General features: G+C 45.5%; 1 protein-coding gene across 1 annotated transcript; it reads left to right on the forward strand.

Annotated features, from left to right (window-relative positions):
- Positions 1-7,863: 7,863 nt before the first annotated feature.
- LOC306941565 (myosin-6-like) lies at positions 7,864-20,024 on the forward strand (the record flags this gene model as incomplete). The annotated part of the gene is made up of 9 exons (XM_079527088.1): positions 7,864-8,013; positions 8,486-8,746; positions 9,377-9,471; positions 10,408-14,827; positions 15,252-15,356; positions 17,027-17,218; positions 18,805-18,940; positions 19,228-19,475; positions 19,801-20,024. 9 exons carry the CDS (start codon positions 7,864-7,866, stop codon positions 19,987-19,989), a joined length of 5,796 nt encoding a protein of 1,931 aa, XP_079383214.1. The 3' UTR covers positions 19,990-20,024.
- Between the last annotated feature and the right edge of the window lie 3,793 nt (positions 20,025-23,817).

A 23,817-nucleotide genomic window follows, 5' to 3' on the forward strand; every position in this document is an offset into this window, starting at 1 on the left:
CACATGCACGCGTTTGCGCGCACGTGCGCTGCTTCTGCATGCATGCGCTTATTGCGCTCCAACTCAGAAGAGGCAGAAGTTGAACCAGCGAAAGAAATCAACACAAATGTACTTTTTAAACTTTCGTTTCCCCTCTCTTTTCTTCCCTGGCGGATCTCAAAGCTACAGATCTCGAGACAAATGATCTGTGCATTTATTTGCAATTGATTTGTTTTATTTATTTATAATAAAACAGTTGCTTGCTGTAGAAGGCCTTATATTTTAATAGTTTTTGGATTAAGGTTGGTGAGGTTGTAAAGCTATGTGCTAAAGTCCAATATATATTTTGTACATGCATGTGAGACACATTAATTGTGTCTCCGAACATATGTTTTATTCATATTAATTAATTCCTGCCATTAAAAAAGATATGTTATCTAACATGATTTCATTTAATTGCGCTAAATACATTACAACTTCATTATGTAGGCAGTAATTTATTGGACTGCTGTTTCTGTTAACGTCCGTATTGTGAGCAGAGCTTGTAGATACTTTTGGTAATTCTTTACCAAAAGTACCCGATCTACAAGCTCACAACACGGACGTCGCGTTGCTTATAGATCGGCTATTTTTACCGAACCCCCCCCCCCCCCCCCCCCAGGATTAGCGGGGGTTCATAATCATGCTGCTGATATTTTCATATTGTCAAGGTGGTGCACTGTTTTCATATTGCTGGATAATGGATATAATATTAATTTATTGATAATAATCATAGGCCTATGTTATTTTAAAATAATAACCTTTTTATCATAATTTCAGCAGCAGCGTTTTGACTGGTTTTTTGTAGTCAGTTGATTCTTCATATCCAATTGAGTGAAACGGCCGGGATGATTTGTTTATTTTTCATACAGTTCTTTATGAGGCGATCTGAAAAAACCCTATGGGGATTACAATGCAAATAAAAAGTACATGAACCCGCGGACCTATAGCGCCCTCTACCGATATTGACGTCAGAGTCGGTGCTCCCCATACAGGGAGTATTGTCCGAATTAATCACTATTTGAGTCCACTGAGTCTGGGTCCCCGTATGGGGAGTAGGGAGTAGGGAACAACCCTAGCAATTCGAACGCAGCCCTGATCTTTTTGTTCTCCTGTATTTACCCAGGGTATAGTAGCTGAGCACATGTGCTCATTTTCAGCAACGCCCTGCACATAGAAACACACAAATTAAAACCTGGGAGCTGACCAGTACAATCACAGTCTTATATACTGTTGGCCACTAAGCAGCTCCACTTCAGCGGTGTTGGGTGAGTGATGACCAATTACTTCCCGACCCAGATTCTTCCTGCCTGTCCGGGGAATCGAACCGGCAACCTTTCGGCAACAAGGGCGCTCCTCTAACCCTTAGGTCACCACTGCCCGAGTGGGTCAGAGAGACCTTTCTGATCACTCAGTACTCAGTTCCCAAACCTTTTCATGTCAAGGACCCCCAAATTGACACTAATTGGCCCGCGGACCCCCATTTGAAGAGATATGCCAGGGACCCCCATAAGAGAAGATTTGTACGGTTCTAGCAGTGATTCTCAACCCGTTTAATTTCAAGTACCCCCCAGTTTGACATGGATTAGTCTACGGACCCCCATTTAATGGCATTTCTATCTCGGAGACCCTTATTGATATTTGTAAAATCAATGTTAATTTAACTCTGACATTACCCGTTGCCCAAATTTCTCCTGAAGTGTGTTCTATTTAAAGAACTGTGTCTGTCTGATAGATAGAAGATGAGAGCACACGCGCGCGCACGCACGCACACACACACACACACACACACACACATACACGGCCGCACGCACAAACACATTAATACATATTTACTAAACTAATATACAACAGATTGGAAGCTCCTTGAGTGCAAAAAAATCACACCTGTGTGAACTGAGTGGTGTAAGGTCTTATATAGACTGATCAACTGTGGTCTGACGTAATGTCTGACGTAATGAAATCACACCCGTGTGAACTGGGTGACCGTAGCAACCATGCTCATTTTTTCTGCACAGACAGACAGACAGACAGACAGACAGACAGACTAACAAAGCCAGTTGTAGGAGTGGTTTACACCACTCAAAAATTACACCGGTGTGAACTGAGTGGTGTAAGGTCTTATATAGCCTGATCAGCTGTGGTCTGACGTAATGAAATCACACCCGGGTGAACTGGGTGACCGTAGCAACCATGGTCATTTTTTGAGCACAGACAGACAGACTAACAAAGCCAGTTGTAGGAGTGGTTTACACCACTCAAAAATTAAAAGCCATATCATTTTGGGGGCCATTTGGCATGAAAACATTTGACAACTAATGAGGTAGAACTTAAGGCATTTGTAATCGGCCTCAGGTCATAATGGGAGAGAAAAGAGCTGGACATGCAAGGTTTCCACCTGACAGTGACGATATATGGGATGCAGCAGTCTAAATGTAGAGGTGTTTGGAATGTAAATCAAGGAGGCCAAGAGTACTGAGATAAGATAACGTCTGCACGCCAGTTGCCCAAAATGGACACCAACAGCTAAAGGTCCTGAATCTGCCCTTTGACGCAATCTGCAGTGGGAGTAACTTGAGTACTTGTCTTTTACTCAACTACTGTAAAGTTAGAACGCCTTGCCTTGCCGAGTTGCCGAGCCATGAGGCCCACCGAGCAGGAGCCTACAGTATGTTTCTGTAGCGTGAGGCAGCTTGATGGTAGAAGTACAACCCCTGGACATGACGTAGTACACCCCCTGGACATGACGTACAAGTACACCCCCTGGACATGACGTACAAGTACACCCCCTGGACATGACGTACAAGTACACCCCCTGGACATGACGTACAAACACACCCCCTTGACATGACGTACAAGTACACCCCCTGGACATGACGTAGTACACCCCCTTGACATGACGTACAAGTACACCCCCTGGACATGACGTACAAGTACACCCCCTTGACATGACGTAGTACACCCCCTGACATGACGTACAAGTACACCCCCTGGACATGACGTAGTACACCCCCTTGACATGACGTACAAGTACACCCCCTGGACATGACGTAGTACACACCCTTGACATGACCTACAAGTACACCCCCTGGACATGACGTACAAGCACACCCCCTTGACATGACCTACAAGTACACCCCCTGGACATGACGCTACTATGTGGCAGGGACTTATACCCCCCAATCCAACCCTTGATAATGAGTGCCAAGCTGGGAGGCATTGGGTCCCATTTTTGAGTGGTGCAACCACTCCCTTATGGAGCTGTGTGGGTGGGTGGCTGGCTGGCTGGGTGGCTGGGTATGAGCACGAAAACAGCATGGCTGTTTTTCACCACCTGTGTGCAACCTAACACACACAAACACACACGCACATATTAACTGTATATATGATGATTTTGGGTGTGCCAGTACAGTACAGTACAGTACAGTACAGTACAGTACAGTACAGTACAGTACAGTACAGTACAGTACAGTACAGTGACCCCCACACAGTAACTCTGTCATTTCTCAGGGGGCCGGCACCCTGGGTGCGTTCCTGTGGGAACTCCCCCCCCCCCCCCCCCACACACACATGAAGTTGCACCACTCACTTCACACAGGTGTGATTTTTAGAGTCTTCTTATGACCCGGCCTGGGAGTCTCAGGACACACACTCCACTGAGCTGTACTGTATACTTTTTAAGAAAAATTATGAGGTACTTTTACTTACTTTACAATGTACATACTTATTTTACATGAGTTGTCCATTTATTTCAATACTTTTTACTTCTACTCCCCCACCAACCCCTTTTTCCCCTCAATGTTTTTTCCCCCATTTTACCTCCTTTATGATGATTTCCTGTTTTTGGCTATATAGAAGTGTATATTTGTACGTCTCTAAATGTTATGATGAATTGAAAACGGTGGACCCTCTTGTAAACAAGTGTAATGCTTTATTGTGTCGTCCACTCACAGTTAACAGTTTTTGTATTGAGTTGTGCTTGAAATGTAATTCTGCAAACTGTTAATAAATACTTCAATCAATCAATCAAAACTCAGAGTCAAATTTCATACTTTTTACTTCGCTACAATTACAGTTAGTAATAGTATAGTTACTTTGTTTGCAGATGGTTTTTTTGTATCCCATTATTTTGCAACCCATTTTTTCACAGTGTCAACTATCTAATGTAATCCTGGGCACTACACTCACTCTGCCAACCTGGGGAGAGCAACAGACTGACCTCATGCTTCCTTCTATGCATGAGGAGTCCAAGCCACTTCTTTTCACCTGACAGGGGGGAGTTTCCTCGGTTGGACGTAACGCATGGAAGGAACACCAAACCAGTTCCTTTCCCCTCCATCAAGCACCCCGGCTGGCAGTATAGACTATAGAGACCAGGATTACTGCATGTTTTTGTGAGGGTACCTACCCTATGGGACACGGGGAGAACAGGCAAGCTCCACACAGAAAGGCCCTTTCACCAACCCCGCCTCAGGTATGGGCACAGATGATGCAGAGGAGAGAACACGCCCCCAGCGCCCACAGCTTCCCCAGCAGGAATCGAACCGAGGACCTTCTAGCTGTGAGGCGACAGCACTACCGACTGCTCCAAGGACACTGTGCCCCCTTTGTTGGCAGATTTTGACTATTATTACAAAACATGCATTAGACCACTTATGAGCTATGCTGTGGCTATTTGGACGTAGCCGATCTACAAACTAACTATTATTTGTGAGCTTGTAGATCTGCTATAAAATAAGTTAAGTATATTTTTACTATTTGAAGATCTGGATCCAGATCCACGGATCTAGTCCGGGTTTTCTTCCTAATAAAAATGGCAAAAATCAACAGGAAGTTAACATTTTCAGAAAAAAGATTTTTTGTGATGTTCTAGATTGTCTGAATCAACTTTGGTTAAACGTACTAAGAGAGTGACCTTGAGAGCTGTTTCAGCGTACAATGTAAGTCAATGAGGAGCACATTTTGAATTATCAATTTCTAATCACTGGAGCAATATTATTTTTGATTTCTTGTCCACATTTGGACACGTTTCATCATGTCAAGGTATAACTACACAACCCAAACCTCTACCAAAATGGTCTTTCCCTTTACGTAAACCTTGATGCCAATACTTTAGTACTTTTACTGAAGTAACCTTTACAATACAGGTATTAAATTATTTTGGGCATAGAGAGAGAGAGAGCGTGTGTGTGTGTGTGTGTGTGTGTGTGTGTGTGTGTGTGTGTGTGTGTGTGTGTGTGTGTGTGTGTGTTTGTGCGTGCGTGCGTGCGTGCGTGCGTGCGTGCGTACGTGCGCGCGCGCGTGCGTGCGTGTGCGTTTGCGTTTGCGTGCTACTTTAAAGTAAAGCATCCGACTGCATAAGAGAACACATAGTTTCCACTTTCTATCTGCTATCTCTACAGCTGGTCTGCTGGTCCTGACTAAAGGCCTTATCAGCACTGGACAAAGTATATACTCAAGTATACACCCGTTCCCAAACAGTGGGTCGGGACCTATTTCTGGGTCACTCACGGACCAAATTTTATGGGTTCATCACTCGAGTAAAAATCCCATTTTCTTTTCCTACATTTAAATATATACTTTAATAATCTTTTAATTTTAAAACAAACAAATCTAAGAAATTCCATAAATGTGCTCGTAGATGTGTTACTTTCACTAGTTTGGGTCCCATGCGGCAAACATCTAATTCCTCTTTTGGGTCACGGCGGGCTAACAAGTTTGGGAACCACTGCTCAAGTAAACACTCAAAAGTACAAATGACAAAGTTCACATGGAAAAAACAAAACACAGACATTTTCAAATCTATAGTGAAAATAGCCATTCTACAAGAAATGGCTTAATTCATGATCTATGTTTGCACGTTTGGGCCCCAATAATTGAGTCATCAACTTGGTGACTCCAAAAATTTACTTAAGTGACAGTAGGCCTACTCAAGTAAAAGTACTTAAGTAACAGTACTTAAGTAAAAGTTCTTGGCCACTGTCCACCATGCACTAGGGTCTTCGGGGACGTGCACACATAGACATCAAAGGGGGCTTCATCCCCTGCCCCTTTACCCGTCTGTAAAACAACTGCCCTCAACCATGCAGACCACGAATCCAGCATTTACTATTGTGAAAGAAATGCAAATGCCACTCCTTTCCATGCCATGCCGGAAGCAGCATTCAGGAGAATTCCTTTGCTTTCCGAAGTCTCCTGAACTTGAACGCAGCATTTTGCGCCGAACAAATTTGTTTAGAAATCCATGTCGTGCACCGCATCTCCACTAGCTAAAGAGTGCTTGGTTGCGCCCCGAAAATATCTGATCTACAAGCTCTCAACGCGTCGCAGCGCGGCGCGTTGAGAGCTTGTAGATCTGCTATTTTCGCTATTTTTCTCCAAAGGTGCCCCCTCTTACGGGATGTCAGCCCCCGCCTCTCTAACACTCTCTGCACGTGCCTGCTGGCCTTTATAAGGAGCCAGATGCAGGGAGGAGCTGCACAGGCAGTCGCCACATCCACAGACACAGACATCTTCACCAAGGTGATTATTGCTTTGCATGTTTCCATTACTTTTTAACGTTTATTTTCACTTCTTCTTTTCAATCTCAATCTCAATAAATTTTTCTTTACAGTCCTTAAATCATTGCACATAGCTAAAAGATATTGGGGGGAAAAAAGATTTCATATCAACCCAAAATATTAGGTTTATGTATGAAATATCGATAAGACTTAATACACTGACAAAAATAAGGACACATTTTTGTCGAGCCTCACTTTTATTTTTGTTTCAGTTAAAGGAGTAGTTTACTGGGGAAAAAGTGACTTATTTTTCAATTACACACCCCATGAAGAAATGTATTCATTCATTCACATCCCTAAGACGGTAATTCGAGTCTCCAATTGCCCGATGACACGTTCATTAAATGATTGGCTCAGGAATTTGAAAAAATAAAACAAATAAAATAAAAAATCTCCATGAATTCAAGACTTCATGGGGTGTGTAATTTATAGAAAATATGTAATGTTTTGGGGTGAACTAATCCTTTAACTATATATCTTTCGCTACTTTTAGTTCACTATGTTTGTTAACTATATGCGATATGATGTGTATATAACGTACAGTAGATATGTTTTCTACTTGACATGTCATCTTTTTTCCTCTATAGTGTCTGATTCTTTTTCCTCCTTTCCTCCTTGATTTCCCTGATTCTCATTCCTATCCAGCTGATTTATTTTTCTTACTGTCTTTTTTAAGGCTTTAATATTCTTAAATATGCATCTTCCACCGGTTCCACCCCATGGATTTGAGCCTGGTTTCCTGCGCAAGCTGCTTTTTTTTTTTACCATTGTGCTAATAGAGCCTCCCTGTTTGCTCAGAGTATAGATTGAATCTTGAATCTTCATCAGGTTGAAATTCATGTCAGAACACATGAGAACAGTCAGATCTTGTGTCTATTGTTGAGACTATACGGCTATCATGAACATTAGTGTGCAAATGTTCGAATACGTACATTCAAATATTTGCTTCTGGGGGTCCCTTTAAAAGAAATCGGTCGGTGGTCAAATACACTGAGCACTAGGCTACTAGATCTGCTATTTCAGCATGCAACACAACCAAGTGTAGGACTACATTTTAGCCGACCTAATCAACTGTAGATTTAGTCGACTGAAATCTTATGATATTAAGTAACTATAACTAAAACTAGACTAACACTAAAACATTTAAAATGACCAAAATATGACTAAAACAATTTTTATTCAAAAGACTGACTAACACATTTGCAGTCAACCACCCTGACTGCGCCTCCTCTCCAGCTGATAGTCCCCCAGTCCAGTCCGTGCAACTCCACGCAGCAGCAGCAGCATGGGCGACGCGCTGATGGCCGAGTTTGGGAAGGCCATCATCTACCTGAGGAAGTCGGACAAGGAGCGCCTGGAGGCCCAGACCAGAGCCTTCGACATCAAGGTGGAATGCTTCGTCGTCGACCCCACGGTCGAATACCGCAAGGGAAAGGTCTGTACATTATCTTAACGTTCTTATGCAATACCACTATATACAGTACTATTGTTATACTATATTATATATTACCGGTATACTATATTGCACATATAGGCGATTTATTATTGTTGTTACTGCTACTACCACTGTCGCAACATTGCTTGCACAGGGTGGGACAATGTCAGGTCCTGAGAAAGAAGGGTTGTCCGCACTGTATTTCAGCTCCCAGGAAACTTTTATTGAATAACGTTTCGACCCTTCCGGGACGAAGACCCGTAGACCCGGTTATTCAATAAATGTTTCCTGGGAGCTGATATACAGTGTGCGGACAACCCTTCTTTCTCATTGTACGTATTTTCTAGTTCAGCACCAGTGTTCTGAGATGTGCGTGCTTCCTTTTGGATCCTATCTTCAATGTCGGGTCTTACATGTAAAGTGTCTGGAGACAACTCGCTGTGATTTGACCCTAATGACATTGAATTGACAGATCTTGAGCAAAGAAGGGGGGAAGGCGACGGTGGACAAAGATGACGGCACGACGGTGACGGTCAAAGACACCGACGTGCACCCCCAGAACCCGCCCAAGTACGACAAGATCGAGGACATGGCCATGTTCACGTTCCTCCACGAGCCGGCCGTTCTGTTCAACCTCAAAGAGCGCTATGCAGCCTGGATGATCTACACCTACTCGGGCCTGTTCTGCGTCACGGTCAACCCCTACAAGTGGCTGCCCGTCTACGATGCAGAGGTATTGTATTATATTTTGTATTCTATTATTATATTAAATCGCTGCTGTCGGGCAGAAACCGTTGTGTCTTTTGTCGTAAATTAATGCCCTTCTTCACTGGTTCCCAAACTGTGGGTCGGGACCCATTTCTGGGTCGCGGGCAAAATAAATTACGGGTCCCTTTATTTTTGGTTTCCTACATTGTTTTTAATTATTGAGGGTTCAAGCCTGAAGGGCCTATGGTCCCTCATTGAATTTGTATGTTTCTTCTTTCTTCTTCTTCTTCTTCTTCATCTTCTTCTTCTTCTTCTTCACCTTCTTCTTCACCTTCTTCTTCACCTTCTTCTTCACCTTCACCTTCTTCTTCTTCTTCTTCTTCTTCTTCTTCTTCTTCTTCTTCTTCTTCTTCTTCTTTTTCCGCCAAATATTGCAGTTCTGGCTTTAGCAATAAAACTTTGATACACATATGCGTCTCCTCATGCCAACTCCTCAACAACTTTCGTGTTCTGACTTTTGACCTCTGAACCTTAGATCACCCACTATTTTGAATTATACCGTGCAGTCGTTTTTTTTAACGAAATGTAGCAATATAGCCAGCCAGCAGTGTTGTTGAGAAGCCTGCAACCCCCCAACTCTTCTTCTGATTCTGAGGTGGTGAATGCGTACCGCGGGAAGAAGAGGACAGAGGCCCCGCCTCACATCTTCTCCATCTCCGATAACGCCTACCAGTACATGCTTACCGACAGGTAGGCCTGTCGCCATTATCACATTGCAATTATTTGAGAAAATCACAATTACTTGAGATAATATTATCAAAGTCGTTTCCATGTTTTATTTTTGAGGGGCGCTATCGTCTCCTATACACAGGTTTAATGTTTGTCTTTAGTTCAATGTTTGTTTTGTAAACGCCATTGACAATGAAGGGAATAATAATGTCTCTTTATTGTTAATGGCGTTTAAATCACCATTTTATCACCTAATCTACATGAGTTAGACTTTAATATATTAGCGCCCCTCACTTCACACAAGTGTGATTTAAAAAGGGGCCAAACCCGAAGCGCCTATGGTCTGTCTGTTTTTTGTCTGCAGTGACAAGAGGAGCCAAGACATGCAGCAATAAGAAAAGACTATGCAATATGCACAATAAGCGGGTCTGTTTGGGGTACGGACAGCTGCAATACCGCTGGGTGACCAGCGGTAGTGGCACCTAAAAGGCATATTCACACTGAGCACAACTGCAGCCAGCCAGCGATGTTGTTGAGCAGCTTACACTGCTCAGTTCACACGGGTGTGATTTTTCTCATGGCTTGGCCCCTGTTAATGCTGCTTGCAGCTATATGTTTTATTATTTTGGGGGGAATGGGGGAAATGGAGTTTGAAGTTTACAATGGTTTTGTATAGGAAGGGGGTATGTCTGCTAAAATGAATATCAAATATCGAAATACTGAATCGAGCAACTTCAAAACTGTCTGGGGTTTTCACAAAAGCCTGAGCAGACGATAACATGACCCAAACATATTTGTTTTGCACAGCTTTGTGTGTTTGGCCAAGCACGGAATGTGATGTATGATGATGATGTATGTCATGATGATAAGAGCACCCCTCACTTCACACAAGTGTGATTTCTTAAATATCTTTAAGTAATACAAACTCTTGCTTCATTCTTCCACCACTGCCGACAGGGAGAACCAGTCTGTTCTCATTACCGGAGAATCCGGCGCGGGGAAGACGGTCAACACCAAGCGAGTCATCCAGTACTTTGCCTCCATTGCCATGAGCGCCGGAGCCAAGAAGGACACAAGCAAGGGAACCCTGGAGGATCAAATCATCCAGGCCAACCCCGCGCTGGAGGCCTTCGGGAACGCCAAGACCATCCGGAACGACAACTCGTCCCGCTTCGGGAAGTTCATCCGCATCCACTTCGGGACAAGCGGAAAGCTGTCGTCCGCCGACGTCGAGACCTACCTGCTGGAGAAGTCGCGCATCACCTTCCAGCTCAAGGCCGAGCGGAACTACCACATCTTCTTCCAGATCCTGTCCCAAGAGAAGCCGGAGCTGCTGGAAATGCTGCTGATCACCAACAACCCGTACGACTACTGCTACATCTCCCAGGGGGAGGTGACGGTGGCGTCCATCAACGACAACGAGGAGCTGATCGCCACAGACAGCGCCTTCGACGTGCTCGGCTTCACCCAGGAGGAGAAGATGTCCATCTACAAGCTGACCGGCGCCATCATGCACTACGGCAACATGAAGTTCAAGCAGAAGCAGCGCGAGGAGCAGGCCGAGCCCGACGGCACCGAGGCCGCCGATAAGTCGGCGTACCTGATGGGGCTGAACTCGGCCGACCTCATCAAAGGACTCTGCCATCCCCGAGTCAAGGTGGGAAACGAGTTTGTCACGAAAGGCCAGGGCGTAGATCAAGTCTACTACTCCCTCGGAGCTCTGGCTAAGTCTGTGTACGAGAAGATGTTCAACTGGATGGTGGTTAAAATCAACCTGTCCCTGGACACCAAGCAGCACCGTCAGCACTTCATAGGAGTGCTGGACATCGCCGGCTTCGAGATCTTCGACTTCAACACCTTCGAGCAGATGTGCATCAACTTCACCAACGAGAAACTGCAACAGTTCTTCAACCACCACATGTTTGTCCTCGAGCAGGAGGAGTACAAGAAAGAGGGAATCGACTGGGAGTTCATTGACTTCGGCATGGATCTCCAGGCTTGCATCGAACTCATAGAGAAACCGATGGGGATCATGTCTATCCTGGAAGAGGAGTGCATGTTCCCCAAAGCCAGCGACCAGACCTTCAAAGCCAAGCTGTATGACAACCATATGGGCAAGAACAAGATGTTTGAGAAGCCCCGGCCGAAATCAGAGGGCCATTTTGCCCTGGTTCACTATGCCGGCACGGTTGACTACAACATCACAAACTGGTTGGTGAAAAACAAAGACCCACTGAATGAAACGGTCGTCGGTCTTTATCAGAAATCCTCGATGAAGATGCTCAGCCATCTCTTCTCATCCTTTGCAGTGAGCGAGGGCTCCGAGAAGGGGGGCGGAAAGGGAGCCAAGAAGAAAGGATCCGCCTTCCAGACGGTGTCCGCTCTTCACAGGGAGAACCTGAACAAGCTGATGAACACCCTGAAGACCACACACCCCCACTTTGTCCGCTGCCTCATCCCGAACGAGAGCAAGACTCCGGGGATCATGGACAACTGCCTGGTGATGCACCAGCTGCGCTGTAACGGCGTGCTGGAGGGCATTAGAATCTGCAGGAAGGGATTCCCCAACAGGGTCATCTATGGTGACTTCAAACAGAGATACAGGATCCTCAATGCCTCTGCAGTTCCTGAGGGTCAGTTCATTGACTGCAAGAAGGCTTCTGAGAAGCTGCTCGGGTCCCTGGACATTGACCACACACAGTACAGGTTTGGCAACACCAAGGTCTTCTTCAAAGCAGGCCTGCTGGGCACATTGGAGGAGATGCGAGATGAGCAACTCTCTCGCATAATCACCAGGATTCAAGCCAATGCCAGGGCTATCCTCATGAGGGCAGTGTTTATAAAGATGGCAGAGCGCAGAGATGCCCTGATGGTTATCCAGTGGAACCTTCGCTCATTCCTGAGTGTGAAGAACTGGCCCTGGATGAAGTTGTTCTTCAAGATCAAACCCCTGTTGAAGAGTGCTGAGTCAGAGAAAGAAATGGCTGACATAAAGGATGAGTTCGGCAAGCTGAAAGAAGCCCTGGAGAAATCAGAAGCCAGACGGAAGGAGCTTGAAGAGAAAATGGTGGCCATTCTCCAAGAGAAGAACGACCTGGCTCTCCAAATTCAGTCAGAGCAGGACACGCTTACAGACGCAGAGGAGCGCTGCGAGCAACTCATAAAGAGTAAGATACAACAGGAAGCCAAGTTGAAGGAGATGACAGAAAGAGCGGAGGATGAGGAGGAGCTGAATGCAGACCTCACAGCAAAGAAAAGGAAGCTGGAAGACGAGTGCTCAGAGTTGAAGAAAGACATTGATGACCTTGAGTTGACACTGGCCAAGGTCGAGAAAGAGAAACACGCCACGGAGAATAAGGTGAAGAATCTGACAGAGGAGATGGCCTCGCAGGATGAGAACATCATGAAGCTCACCAAGGAGAAGAAAGCACTGCAGGAGGCTCATCAGCAGACACTCGATGACCTTCAGAGCGAGGAAGACAAAGCCAACACATTGACCAAAGCTAAAGCCAAGCTGGAGCAACAGGTGGATGATCTGGAAGGCTCTCTGGACCAGGAGAAGAAAGTCAGAATGGAGCTGGAGCGCTCAAAGCGCAAGCTTGAGGGAGACCTGAAACTCACCCAGGAGAGTTTAATGGACCTGGAGAACGACAAACAGCAACTGGAGGAAAAGCTTAAGAAGAAAGACTTTGAGGGCTCCCAGATGAACGGGAGGCTTGAGGATGAGCAGCTGGTTGGAGTTCAGCTTCAAAAGAAGCTGAAAGAAAACCAAGCAAGAATAGAGGAACTGGAAGAGGAGTTGGAAGCTGAAAGAGCCGCCCGGGCAAAGGTGGAGAAGCAGCGATCTGACATCTCACGAGAGTTGGAGGACATCAGTGAGCGTCTGGAGGAGTCGGGTGGAGCCACGTCGGCCCAGGTGGAGCTCAACAAGAAGAGAGACGCCGACTTCCAGAAGCTGCGCCGGGAACTGGAAGAATCCACGCTGCAGCACGAATCCATCACCGCCTCACTCAGGAAGAAACACGCAGACAGCGTGGCCGAGCTGGGAGAGCAGATCGACAACCTCCAGCGCGTCAAGCAAAAGCTGGAGAAAGAGAAGAGCGAACTGAAGCTGGAGTTGGACGACCTGTGCTCAAACATGGAAAGCGTGGTAAAGGCCAAGTCCAACCTGGAGAAGATGTGCCGTACGATGGAGGACAACATGAACGAGTACAAGACCAAATGCGAGGAAGCGCAGCGGACCATCAACGACTTCACCACCCAGAGGGCCAAACTCCTCACTGAGAACGGGGAGCTGGGGCGCCGGCTGGAGGAGAAGGAGTGCCTGGTGTCACAGCTCACCAGGGGCAAGATGTCCTACACTCAACAGCTGGAGGACCTACGCAGGCAGCTGGAGGAGGAGGTGAAGGCCAAGAACGCGCTGGCCCACGCCGTGCAGTCTGCCCGCCACGACTGTGACCTCCTCAGAGAGCAGTTCGAAGAGGAGCAGGAAGCCAAGGCCGAGCTCCAGAGGGCGCTCTCCAAGGCCAACACTGACGTGTCGACTTGGAGGACCAAATACGAAACGGACGGGATCCAGAGGACAGAGGAGCTCGAAGAGGCAAAGAAGAAGCTGGTGCAGAGGCTGCAGGAGGCCGAGGAGGCCGTCGAGGCCGTGAACGCCAAGTGTTCGTCCATGGAGAAGACCAAACACCGCCTCCAGAGCGAGATCGAGGACCTGATGCTGGACCTGGAAAGATCCAACGCGGCGTCCGCGGCGCTGGACAAGAAGCAGAGAGCCTTTGACAAGGTCATGGCGGAGTGGAAGCAGAAGTACGAAGAGTCCCAGTGTGAACTGGAAGCCTCGCAGAAAGAGGCGCGCTCTCTGAGCACCGAGCTCTTCAAACTGAAGAACGCCTACGAGGAGTCCCTCGACCACCTGGAGACCATCAAGAGGGAGAACAAGAACCTCCAGGAGGAGATCTCTGACCTCACAGACCAGCTGGGAGAGGGCGGAAAGAGCACGCACGAACTGGAGAAGCTCCGGAAACAGCTGGAGCAAGAGAAAGCCGAGCTCCAGTCAGCCCTGGAGGAGGCAGAGGGCTCCCTGGAGCACGAGGAGAGCAAGATCCTTCGAGCCCAGCTGGAGTTCAACCAGGTGAAAGCCGACATGGAGAGAAAGCTGTCGGAGAGAGACGAGGAGATGGAGCAGGCCAAGAGGAACTACCAGAGGATGGTGGATTCCCTGCAGTCCTCTCTGGAGGCAGAGACCAGGAGCCGCAACGAGGCCCTGAGGGTCAAGAAGAAGATGGAGGGAGACCTCAACGAGATGGAGATCCAGCTGAGCCAAGCCAACCGCCAGGCAGCCGACGCCCAGAAGCAGCTGAAGAGCCTCCAGGTAGGATGATCTTGAAATGTTCGCCAATATCCGATTATTGAAATGCAAGTCTCCAGTAGGCTTTATCTTACACCTGTTATACAGTAACTGTGATTCTAAAAACAAAACGGTGTATTCTCTTATTACGTGATTCAAGCCTACTGATGCGGATATTAGTTAGATATTTTTTTTTTTTTTTTACTTCACATTTGTCCAACTTGTTGACACCTTTGAAAGCTTCCCCAGAAAACATTGTTTAAATCATCATCACGAAAGGCCTTTTCAGCCAAACAAAATATCAGCTAAAAGATTAGTATAAAACATATTGATTTTGATGTGATATCAATATTGTAATTCTTTTAGGCAGATATGGTAAAAATATCTGCCAAATATACTCAATAAACTCTGATACGTTAAGAGATTCATTGCGCACCTGTCTCCCCAGGCCTTCCTGAAAGACGCCCAGCTACAGTTGGACGACACCTCGCACGGCAACGACGACCTGAGAGAGAACATGGCTCTGCTGGAACGCCGCAACAACTTGATCCAGGCAAGGGTTATTATCGTTAACTGTCTAAATGATCCTTCTCCCTTAAAGGGACACTTCACCCTTTTTGCAAAACAATATATGTTAATGACGTTTAGAAGCTTTAGAACACTTTCCTGGGGGTCTTTATGTGTGTAATATGTGGTTTTAGATATTTTAGATTGTAGCAGTGAGCCCAGTGTCTCTGATGTCATGGACACTGGGCTCACTTCCTTCCTGGACTATAATTCCCATAATACTTTGGTGCACTGCTCCTCCTTGTGGATAGGGGGAGGGCTGTCTTACTGAGACAACATGTAGTCCAGGAAGTAAGTGAGCCCAGTGTCCATGACATCAGAGACACTGGGCTCACTGCTACAATCTAAAATATCTAAAATATCTAAAACCACATATTACACACATAAAGACCCCCAGGAAAGTGTTCTAAAGCTCCTAAACATCATTAACATATATTGTTTTGCAAAAAGGGTGAAGTGTCCCTTTAAGCAGGTGATCACCCCTCTCTTCCTTTTTTCCCCCACTCTGTAGTCTGTACATAGTGTTTTATTATTTTCCTAAAATTATATTGATTTCTTTGTTGTTATTTATGATATTGAATTTTGTTGTTGTTCTTCATGTCATGTCTACGAATTGATTGCATAGGGCCTAAATGTAAACAAGACCGCAAGGACTTTGTTTTGGTGCTATCCCTTTTGGAATAAGTGTTTGACTGTACTCTGTTGCTGTTACATTTATGTCTAAGAAACTATTCAATAGGGATGCTCTGAATGGGAAATTCTTGGCCGAAACCTAATACTGAATATAAGAAACACCAGATTTTGTACCATTGCTGTCATGGCCATACCAAGGGGTGAGGCCTTTCTCGGCCCCACCCCTCTCACATTGTTTATATTGTGTTTTAGTTTCCAAGATGGCAGCAGCACCAGGAGGGGGTGGGGCGGAGATGAGCGGGCGGGGGTTGACATATGCCCTTTCTTGGCTGCATTCAAGACACTTGCCTTGTGTCTGACACCTGACTTGTGTCTGAACACAGCTTTGATGGATGTGTTCTGCCCCCCTCCCCCCCATCAAACAAAATGTTTGGTCAAACCATATGGGCATATGCATTATAGGCCATTATACACAGACACAAGACATGTATCTTGAATGTGTGAACGCAGCCCAGTAAGGCCACCCCCTCCTGGTGCTGTGGCCATCTTGGAAACTAAAACACAATATAAACAATGGGAGAGAGGTGGGGCTGAGAAAGGCCCTTATTTGTTGTCGAGCTACATGATAATGGCAAAAGACATGATTACATTTTGACACAACAAAACCTCGGTTCTTTGACTATTCGGTTTCAGCTCTAAAAAAATCAACCGAATACCGAATATGCGGGGGTTTTTTGCCACTATTCGGCCCGAATAGTTTCGGTGGCTGAATATTCGGTGCATCCCTACTACTCAATCAATCTGACTCCAGGGCTCCACCGGGCGCGTCAGCATCGCGTCTCCGTCACCGTCAGGGAATGTTCCCTTTTTAATCAATGAAGGGTGGCTCCACTGCCGCAATTGCGTTGACGGAGACGCGACGCGTGCATTCAAATTGAACCGGTGCGTTTTTTTTGACGCACGCGACGGAGACGCAACGCGTCCGGTGGAGCCCTGGCGTAACTCTGCTCCGCATGCGTGCAGGCCGAGCTGGAGGAGCTGCGGGCGGTGCTGGAGCAGACGGAGCGCGGCAGGAAGCTGGCGGAGCAGGAGCTGACGGAGGCCAGCGAGCGCACGCAGCTGCTGCACTCCCAGAACAGCAGCCTCATCAACCAGAAGAAGAAGCATGAGGCCGACCTCATGCACCTTCATGTCGAGGTGGAGGAGGCCATACAGGTACTGTACAGTGCACACATACATAGACATCAAAGGGGGCTTCAGCCCCTGCCCTTTTACCCGTCTGTTAAACCAGGGGTTCTCAACCCGTGGGTCGCGACCCCTCGGGGGGTCGCCAAAATATTTTAGGGGGTCCCCAAATTATTTAAAAAAAAAAAAAAAAAAAAAAAACGATTTTTCAAAAATAGCAGACCTACAAGCTCGTAGCGCGCCACTCGGTGGCGCGCTATGAGCTTGTAGATCTGCTATTTTTAAATAGCTAAATTATAACAATGCTTAAAACACCAAAAGGGGTTCCCGCCCAAAATGGTTTAAGGTTATTGTAGCAGTCAATTTATATTGGGGGTCGGGAGGGGGCGGCGGGGGTCCCGAGACGTTGCCAAAGCATTTTCGGGGGTCCCCGGCCAAAAACGTTGAGAACCCCTGTGTTAAACAACTGCCCTCTCCAGACCAGGAATGTAGCATTTACTACGGTGAAAGTAATGCAAATGCCTCTCCTTTCCATGCCGTTATAGGCAGCATTCAAAAGAATTGCTTTTTTTCCGAAGTCTCCTAAACTTGAACACAGTATTTTGCGTTGAACAAATTTGTTTCGAAAACGCCCGTCGTACCCCCCGAAAATAGCTGATCTACAAGCTCTCAACGCGCGTGAGAGGCTGACTCAGGTCTGTGAATCTGCCTCACTACAGATATCGATTCTCTTGATAAGAATTGAAGAATCCACTATAGCTATCCACTATAGGATTGTACTGCGTCTCTCACTGTCACCCTCTATTTTGTACAGCTCTAACATTCAGCACAAACTTCAGGAAGGTTTCTAATAGTTTTTTGGCACCCACGTTTTTCTTTGCGGAGTGCCAAGTACCAAAAAGAAAAGTTCAAGCATTTAAACAGTCCTCTTCCCTTTCACCACAATCAAAGTCGACCCACGTGAACGCTGTGTGTGCACGAACGCGTGAACACACGCACACACTCGGGAGCATGTGCTGTATATGTGTTGCCAATGACTATTATGAGGATAAGATGAGGTTCGCGGTCCATATTGCTCGAAGTATTGTCATCGATCATCAGTCTTGTCAAGAGGGTTGGAAAACATTTCACTTATTCTGAAAAGACGTCCTTTTTCGTGGAGCATTACTTGACAGGGCAAGTTTATTTGTGTAGCACGTTTACACCCATTCAAAGTGCATTATACATACGACTTAAAAGGGTATTTAAACTGGCACAGTTTTAAAAGCATAACAAAAGGAATAAAAGAGAAATTAATAAAAATACGGTCGGGGTGTAATTAAATGCTCAATATTCTTTTCACATTATCAGATTTATCAGGAGGATTATTGTACACAGTGTCTTAACTGAGTGACTGAGAGTACACAGTATATCCATTTGGTACATTCATACACTCATGATGGAAAATAAACAAGTCATTCGGAATCCGGAATTCAAAATGTACTAAATAAACAAAATCTGGGGGTCACTGGCGCAAACAAATTGTGCATGGTGTGGGGGTTCACGACAAAAAAGACAGTATACAATGTGGGGGTCCTTAACTTTTGAGTTGAGGACCACTGCCCTGTACATTACAGGAGAACCGCAACGCCGAGGAGAAGGCCAAGAAGGCCATCACGGACGCCGCCATGATGGCGGAGGAGCTGAAGAAGGAGCAGGACACCAGCGCTCACCTGGAGCGCATGAAGAAGAACATGGAGCAGACCATCAAAGGTTCGTTTTGGCTAGACATTTAAATGTTATTATTTTTTACCCATAACCTTATCAGCAGTCACTGGAGTATGTGGTGGCCGGTGTTTATGTGCAGAAATGCACATAGCCTTCTTGCTGTATTTTCTGATGACCAGCGGAGTCTCCTATACTGACCACTGACCAGCCACCCCGTCATCAAGTTATTGGCTCAGGAATGCGACAAAAACAACAAAAACTCCAGTGTGTAAATAAGATTTTTTTTCTGTGAACTAAACTCCTCTCACACGTATTTTAACACAACTTCTCAGACCTGCAGCACCGGCTGGACGAGGCCGAGCAGATCGCCATGAAGGGCGGGAAGAAGCAGCTGCAGAAGCTGGAGGCGCGCATCAAGGAGCTGGAGGGCGAGATGGAGGCGGAGCAGCGCCGAGGCGGCGAGTCCATCAAGGGCGTCCGCAAGTATGAGCGGCGCATCAAGGAGCTCACCTTCCAGGCCGAGGAGGACCGCAAGAACATGTCCCGACTGCAGGACCTGGTGGACAAGCTGCAGCTCAAGGTCCGTAGATCATGGGTTCCCAAACGTTTCTGGCCGCAAATCCCACAAAATGATCGTATTTGAACTGGGGACCCCCCAAAAAAATAATGATATTTGAACTGGGGACCCCCAGCGCCTCGCACTGCGAGGTGCTGGGGGTCCTTGGTTATTGGTTCAATTGCACCCAAAAAAACTAAAAGGAAAAAAAGTAACTTTGAACATTCAGTGGAGGTTCTGTGTCCTGGGGTTTTCTGAATAATTAGGCTCAGAGAACTGCTGTGATTGGCTCCTGGACATTTGATGTCCTTTAATCCCGCCTCCCCCTCTTCTCTCCCCTTCTCTGAAGGTCAAGGCGTACAAGCGTGCGGCAGAAGAGGCGGAGGAGGCAGCCAACACCAACATGGCCAAGTTCCGCAAGCTGCAGCACGAGTTTGAGGAGGCAGAGGAGCGAGCAGACATCGCCGAGTCCCAGGTCAACAAGCTCCGAGCCAAGACCCGAGATGGAGTTCCCACCAAGAAGGGAATGGATGAGTGAAGACCGGCTCACATGTGAGTCAGTGGTCCGGGGACCACCATGCAGTGGTCCTTGAGGGGGTTCCAGGTGGTCCCCAACTAAATGATGGAGAGTTGGTAACCAAATGAACCCTTATAGATCTTTAACTCTTGAGAGCGTAAAAAGAGCATAAAATGAAACCATCTATCTGCATTACTTAATTTAAAACAAGTCTACACAATATATATAAAATAATTGTTAATTTGATAGTTTGCCTGTCATCTCTCCTATGGTACCACATCAATACAGCATGGAATTGTGCACAAAATCATATTGGGTGTGCGAGGCTAAATCTCATTAAATAATGGTGGTCCGAGGCTCAAATGCTGAATAAATAGTGGGCCGTGATGTGAAAAGGTTTGAAAACCACTGAAAACCATTTATTTTGTATTACAGTGCAATGATATTTTGGTACAGCTTTTGGGGTTGTGTAGTTACCTACAATATACAATGTAGGCATTTAGCAGACCATCTTGTCCAGTGTGACTTACAATAAGCACGGTACACATACTCTGCATTAAAGGCAGTGAGACCATGCAGTGTCTCAGGAAACTATATAGGATCCCGGGTCAAATTAAAATTGCCAATCTATAAACATATATTTTTAAATATTCTTTTTCAGGTCCAGATCCAGGTCGAGATTTTCCGACCCACAAAGAAATAAAAAAATAAAAGCATGACATGGAATACATGGAATAATTAAATGGAATAATTACATTTTAGAAATCCAGGAAAGAAAAGAAAGGGAAAAAAAGCTGATTAATGTGACACATTGTGACACGTGGTGAGCTTGTAGATTGGATGTTTTGTGCTTTTTTGTGAAGATAAAAGTGGTTAAGTTTGTCTGGGTTTTATGAATATGGAAACAATGGAAAGCATTGACGAGAGACTAAATAATTAATAACTCTATTGGAACTCAGGTTCTCGTTTTCCATTTCCAGAAACGTACAGTTTTGGATATACAAGGTTTCCACCTGACATGAAATAACATATTATAGTAACATAATAAATAATGTGACATTGCTATTGTATGAAATAAAATCCACTGACCACAGCTCTATACAGTATTCGTGTCTTCGTTGTCTTTTTAAAGTCTTTTCATTATTTCACATCATATTTGGAAAAGTGGCTATGGCCGTTTTTAGCCCAGGGACTGTTTTTTGCTTTACAAAACCAGGAGGCCGCTTTGTGCTAAATCATTTTTGGACAGTACTCTCTAGAGCCATTCAACGAAACGGGTATTTCAGATTTTTCAGACCTGATTGGCTAAGATTGGCTACCAAAGTTCACAGGAGTTTCAAACTAATTGCCGCAAATCATGAACACATCGTGTGATTTCCATGAAATTGTGTACGCACATTCCCACTAGGCCAAGGAAGAAATTAGCCTCGCGTTGCGATACTAATATACCACTGCGCTGGGCTGCGTGCGGCTCGGGGCATATGCATATGCAATAGGGGCGGGTTTAGTGTGGCTGCGCCAGGCTAGGAAGAAATGCCACTGGAACATTTTCAACTCTGCCTCATGGTGGCGCTATAACTGGCCAATTAGTTATAGCGCAGTTATAGCGGCAGCTAGAGGCGGGATCAAGGCAGCACTGTGTATGCCTTGATCCCGCCTCTAGCTGCCGCTGATTGGCCAGGCCGTTTTGTGGCCGGGCATCAAGTCTGCCTGAGAGTTCCCAGATGGGAGCAGGAGGGGGGAACCCAGTGTACTCTCTGCTGCCCCATGTGGCGGAGTCAGGTTACGCTTTGTACCCGTTTTGTACAAATCGCTGGACCTCTGGAACAGTCATGCCATGGCCCCTCCCACCAGACAGATCAAATCCTCAGGGTAATCTACAATATGTTGTCACTTTTCTACTCTTTTTCACTTTTCCACCCCAAAAATACATTATACGGTACATTTCATTTAAAGTCATTGATATTATTTATTGTTAGTATTTAACTTTCCTGTATTATAGTGTCTATTCTGTCCTTCTTTGACACACTCAAACCCTTATCCCTTGTTCAGTTGGTTTGAACCATTTTGGCTGCAATCAGTGGTTGGCTACAGGTGTGTTTCCTTGGAAGCCTATATAATGACCTGAGCCCCATTTGGACACATTCAGGGTAGCCAGCACCAAGGTGAGATATATCCTTATTTGTTTGTGATAGCGTTCTTGAATAACTAACTTAAACATGTGTATTGTGTATATTGTTTGTTAGTTTGTACCAATACACCACTCAACAAGTGTGCAGTTTGTGCACCCATGAGGATGTGCATGCTGTTTACAGCACAGAACACATACAGCACAGTCTCAGACATGTGCATGGTTATACTGTCTCAATACAAATCCAGCTGTAATTTTGACAGCTACCGGTAATTTTGATAAATTTGTTTTTAATAAAATTCCTTTAGTTGTAGTAATCTGAAATGTGTAACTTTTATTCTATTGAGCTAGTCAACACAATCTACAGTTTAGTCTATTTTGGTAGGCTTTCTTTGGTGGTATCGTAACGCCTGAAAAGTTCAGAACGGCTATTTTTGTCTAGAATTGGACTTTGAATAGGATTTTCCCATGTGGATTTCACCGGCGTTGTCACTCTGGCTCTCGTTCCCGTGTACATGGTATCAATGGCTCGGAGGAACATTGTAGGCCTTGAGTATTCTCATCATCATTCCTCTATGGATTGAGTCGAAGGCCTTCCTGAAGTCAATGAAGCATAGCACTGCTGCTCGGTTGTAGTGTGCAAACTCATAGCATTGTTAATAACCATTCTGCCATGGTGCGACTTAGGCGATGTAAGACCCAATTGCAGAAACAGACAGTCAGGACTCAGGAGGCAGAGCAGGTCAAATGAACACTGATTTATTCTCTGGAAACACACAGGAACAGGTAACAGGACTGGAACATAACGCCATAAACAACATCTAAGATCTGGCAGGGAACACAAGGAACTGAGGGTTTAAGTAGACACAGGATAACAATACACAGGTGAACAGACCTAACAATCAACACAGGGATTGGCTGGGAGACTAACAGGACACAGGTGGAGAACTAGTAATCACAGGTAGGAGACGACAGCAAACGGTAATTAGGGAAAACAGACTGATATGACAGTACCTCCCCCAAGGAATGGATCCTAGACATTCCAAAAACCTCACCTGACACACCGACACATTAATTTGCCGTTCAGGCACTTCTAGGATGCTTATTAACTTTGTAGATGCATTGTTGACATTTGTAGTAGTTATAAGACAATTTATTATAACCAATATTTTATAAACCCTGTCTGTGGTGCACACATAAAGCCCAAGTAGATGCTGAAATGACCACAAACACATTTCTAAAGTGAAATTACCCTACAGATTAAGCATTAATAAAAGCCTAAAAGCCTTAAGTATCTTAATGTAGTTTCATAGCATTGCAAACACATTGCTTCCATGTCTCCCTAACTTGCCTATTATGTCAGGTGTTCCTTTACCAAGTTGTGTTATTTACATTTCATCTAACATTACAAGTTAGTTATTGTTTGGTTAATTATGGGTGTGCGAGATTTGTACTCATAATGAGAAATTATATATTGGGTCAGATTGATTGGAGATTAAGCAGCTCCTCTAGGGTGAGAGAGCTCAGGTCCCCACATTCCATTCTACAAAACAGACCGGTGGTTATCGGGGGTTTTACGGCTTTCTCCTGTTGTGAGACAGGCCATTATTGACTCCTCTTCACAGGGAGAGTCAACTCAGCATAGAACATACAATAATTGAAGTAACCTATCTTTAATCCCTTTCAATTGTGTAAATGTGTTGTAAATGTGTTCTAAA

Source organism: Electrona antarctica (assembly GCF_951216825.1).
Source record: "Electrona antarctica genome assembly, chromosome: 17".
In the NCBI taxonomy this organism is placed as follows: Eukaryota; Metazoa; Chordata; class Actinopteri; order Myctophiformes; family Myctophidae; genus Electrona; species Electrona antarctica.